The sequence below is a fragment of the Sorex fumeus genome, unplaced genomic scaffold, assembly GCF_029834395.1.
Source record: "Sorex fumeus unplaced genomic scaffold, SorFum_2.1 ptg000007l, whole genome shotgun sequence".
NCBI lineage: Eukaryota > Metazoa > Chordata > Mammalia > Eulipotyphla > Soricidae > Sorex > Sorex fumeus.
In genome coordinates this window covers 4,505,197-4,509,997 of record NW_026606064.1, presented here as the reverse complement: position 1 = coordinate 4,509,997, position 4,801 = coordinate 4,505,197, and the positions used below count along the sequence as shown (strand labels likewise).

Here is a 4,801-nt window from a genome sequence, read left to right as displayed (position 1 = left end):
TTGGATTTTGGGAGACCCATATTTTGTTTCATAAGCATCACTTTTCTCTGTAATTCTGGGTTATGATAAGTCAAAGATCAAGTTAGAAACTTTAACCACAATGGCAAAACAATTATAATAACAATGCTTTACCTGTATTATCCAATTATCCAGTTTTCCCAAGTATTGTTATCTCCCTTGGTTCCACATATAGACCTCCTTCTGACTTTCAAAGACTTTTACAAAGATTCTCTTTCCTTCACTCTCAGCCTACTTACTATATCATTAAATGTTGTTAATATACTTTGATATAATTACCACTTAATCTCTTAATTTTCTACTCAAATTCGACGATGACAGAAAAAAACAATGACACATTATGAAAAGTCACTTAAATAATTGTTAGACATATTTTATAAGTTAAAGAAAGAAAGCTCAGGAAAAGATCCAGTAATTAACCAGATAACTATTTAGTTCTGCTGCATCCTTGACTAAAGAATTTTTTCACTTAAAGAAATTTCAAATATCTTTATTTAACATGACATAGCACTGTAGCACTGTCCTCCCGTTGCTCGTGACATATAAACAAATAAATAATAATCATTTCTAAACTACAAGACTCTAATTTACTATTATTAATATGTGGTGTTGGGTAACTCCAGTATTTTAGTGCTTGGAGTTGTACATGGTAATACATGCTACCAGTGAGAGAATTTTGACTATAATTTCCTTAAAGTTTTCATGGAAAAAATTTGTCTGAGTATGACTCGAATGAAAGCATCTTTCACATCTTTGTTTCTCAGACTATAGATCAGGGGATTCAGCATTGGAATGACAATGGTATAGAACACAGAGGCCACCTGTGCCTGGGTCAGGGATAATGAGTTATCAGGCTGCAAATATGTGAAAATCAGGGTACCATAGAAGATAGTTACCCCCATGAGGTGAGATGCACATGTGGAGAAGGCTTTCTTTCTGCCTGCTGCAGATTGGATCTTCAGGATGGCTGAGATGATGGCAATGTAAGTGACAGTGATGATGAGGAGTGTAAACATAATACTGAACCCAGCTAACACAAAGACCATTATCTCCGTATTGAATGTATCCACACAGGACAGGGCCAAGAGAGCTGTGGTGTCACAGAAGAAATGGTTGATGTTGGAGCCACAGTATGGCAAGCTGCTGATCACACAGGTAGATATTATAGAATTTGTGAAAGCAATCACAAATGGCATTATTCCCAACCAGTTGCACACTCTCTGAGACATAATTACTGAATATAATAATGGATTACAGATTGCTACGTAGCGGTCATAGGCCATGGAGCCCAGAAGAAAGCATTCACTACCTGCCAAACTCACAAAAAAGCACATTTGAACAAAACAGCCCACAAAAGAGATGGTTTTCTGGCTGGATTGGAATGTTACCAGGGCCTTGGGTGTTATTGTAGAGGAATAGAAAATGTCAATGAATGCCAAATTGCTAAGGAAAAAGTACATAGGACTGTGAAGTTTAGAGTCTAATCTGATTAACACAATGAGACCAAGGTTCCCCAAAACAGTGAATAGATAGATAAAAAGAAATATAAAGAAAAGGCTGACTTGTAGTTCAGGGTGATTAGCAAATCCAGAGAGTATGAAGAAGGTCACCTGCGTGAAATTGTTCTCAGCCATTTCTGTCAGCTCAAGTGTTTGATTCAGCTGCTGGTTAATACAAAACATAGTTAGGAAGTATTCTACAGTTGTTTTTTTGTTGTTGTTTGTTTTGTTTTGTTTTAACCTCAGTTGACCCATGTATTATTAAAGAGTAACGTGTTGAAAATAAATCCTTAATGATTTAGGGTATTTGAAAATTGTCCATAAATATTTTTCACCCCCATGAAAATGAGAATTTAAATGAGAATCACTAGAATCACTAGTTAAAAGTTAATGTTCCTGATTTTGTGGTATTATAGCGCTCTGCCAACATGTCTTTGAAACAATTTATTAAAACATTCCTTGTATTATTTATGACCAACTCTACACCAGTCTGTCTCTGGTTCCAAAACTTTTAATAAGACATTAATTTCATCCCTAATAGTTCCTCAGACAAACGCAATACATGTGAATCGTGTAAACTGTATATATCTATGTACTGTATTATAGCACTGTAGCACTGTCCTCCCGTTGTTCATCAATTTGCTCAAGCGGGCACCAGTAACGTCTCCATTGTGAGACTTGTTACTGTTTTTGGCATATTGAATATGCCATGAATAGCTTGCCAGTCTCTGCCATGCGGACGGGATACTCTCGGTAGCTTGTTGGGCTCCCCTAGAAGGACAGAGGAATCGAGTCTGGGGCTGGCCATGTGCAAGGCAAACACTTTACCCTCTGTGCTATCACTCAAGCACTGTGATTATAAAGTATATAATATCTTTGCACAAAATGGATAAATATGTAAAGGTATCCTGTTTGCAAGCTATAATAAAAATTTTTATACCTTTCCTGTCATATAATCTGTATGACTGAAGAGGAAATAAAACTACAGTTTAGGAAAAAGAATATTGTGCCTTTCTAAAATTCACCACGTGGTTATATATGACATTGAGTGATAGCAAAAAAAAATTACCAAATGATAACTTCATGTCAATGATAAAAAGGTAAAATAAAAATTACCTGGCACAACACTGTCCCCTGAGTACCACCAAGAGTGAGCCCAAATCAAAGAGCAAGAGGTGTCCATGAATATTACCATTTGGCCATCCAGATCCTGAATCCATATCTCATAAAAAAAATTCAACTAGTGACAGTAAAATTGGTGGGATGTTTCACATTGGAAACAAAGAATTAATGTATGATGAGGTGGCATCACGATTATCAATCTCACTAAAAATTGAAAAATTTATTTGACTGACTTGGTTAGCTCTAATAAATGATACAGAATTGAAGCTTGAGACTGATATAAGTTTCTTTCAGATAGTTTTCACAACCTTATTAATCCAAATAAGAATGATATTTCATTAATGTACATAAGTATTTACTTTCACTATTTTTTCTATTTGTCCATTTGGATAATAGGTATTTGCTCAATGAAGGTACCTGTCTTATATGTATTAAAGGTATTTTTCTCAATGCTGATTGGATGTGGAAGAAATGTAAAAATAGTTTCTTTTTGAGAAGCACATGTAGATATGAAAGCTATTATAAACAAAAGGAAGAACATAATATTAGTCTTACCTGCAATACATGATCCAAAGAATTGCTCTTTTTCTTTCATCTTGAATTTTCTGCTACCTATGTTCATTTTTATAACTTGACAAGGAGAAAAATCATAGTACAATATTTATTGAATTCACCATTAATTCTAGTTACCTGATTCTATTTGACTTATCTCTAAGACTAAGCCCATAAAATAACTTAATACTAAAGTTAATTTTTGTGCTTATGTGTAATGACTTTTGCTATTTAGCAAACAGTAATGTTTTCTACAAAAAGAATTTCTGTAACATAATGATGTTATTGATAAATATATGGGGAACTTTAGTGACATATCAGAGTTGTATAAATTACATTCCTATAATATGATTTTAAATGATTTTTTAAATATTATCTTGAAATTTAGTGTGTTAAGTGGTTCTTTTATATCACCTTTTATATCACCATCTATTCCTAAAGCACCCAAACTTGTAAATAAAGGAATTAGTCAATTAGCTTCCTTGATCTCTTGAGATTTGAAATTTAATTGTACCCAGGGTCCATTTTTAATTTGCCTGAAATAATCTTCCGTAGAAACTTTCCAAAGTTTGCTTTGCTTAATTTTGTGCATACAGGTTTAAATGTAGTAGAACACATTGTTATGACATAGAAACTAGATTTACTCTAATATTATTAGCATGCACATGGATATGCATAAGCTGACAGAAAACATTACAAAAATATATAACTACTTGACGTTGGAGAGTATTAGGTAATCACTTCCTTGCCTGAACATGCAGATAATTCTCCAAATAAAGAGAACTAAACTTTTTATACAGATACTGATAAGAACAGATACTACACTTAATCCTAGTGTAAATTTAATTTTTTAGCAAGTGTTGAAATGTTATTAGTGCAATTCATGTATGTATTACGCAAACATTGAATCGTTTAGAACTGACAGTGCCTAGTTTTCACTCAAAAAGTATTTTTTATCATCCAGGAGAATGCACACAAAAGCTAAATATAAATTAAACTCATGCTTTCATTTTCTTGCTCAGCAGATGAATCAACACTTACAGAAATTCAGTTTCCATAAGAATTCTATGATTTCTTCAGTCTTCTAAGCACCTTTCTCATTTGCACCTCTTATAATGATGCTGGTTTGGTAGATCTAACATTGGTTCATCATTATTCTTCTAAATGTTTCACATCCATGAACCTTTGACACACTTTCAGAGATCCTCACTATAGGAAAACTGAGGTACTTGTAGAAACTTATATGTTTCCTTCATATAACTATTTAGAGCATTTTAATATTGCAATAACAGAACAAGTCAAATTATTAAATACACAACTGCAATTCTACTTGTCACATAATACAATTTTAAAAAGAAAATCTGTAACAGATTGACTGTATACCACATATTTAGTATATTTTATACTTGATCATATGCTAATACTAATTAACTTTTCTCCCTTCAAGGAGGCCAGAGAGATAGTGCAGTAGGCAAAGCACTTTTCTTGTATGTGTCTTATCCGAATGTGATCCCTGAGCCAGGAATATCCCTTAGCAAAGACTGTAAGGCCCCAAAAGAAAAACAAAACAAAAGGTGATTCAGAATCACTTAATCACTTAGGTTATAATC

At 33.4% G+C, this 4,801-nt stretch overlaps 1 protein-coding gene across 1 annotated transcript; it reads right to left on the bottom strand.

Annotated features, from left to right (window-relative positions):
- Positions 1 to 698: 698 nt before the first annotated feature.
- On the bottom strand, positions 699 to 1,652 carry LOC130042090 (olfactory receptor 8I2-like). The gene has a single exon (XM_056134470.1). The coding sequence runs from the start codon at positions 1,650 to 1,652 to the stop codon at positions 699 to 701; it is 954 nt and encodes a 317-aa protein (XP_055990445.1).
- Positions 1,653 to 4,801: the final 3,149 nt, after the last annotated feature.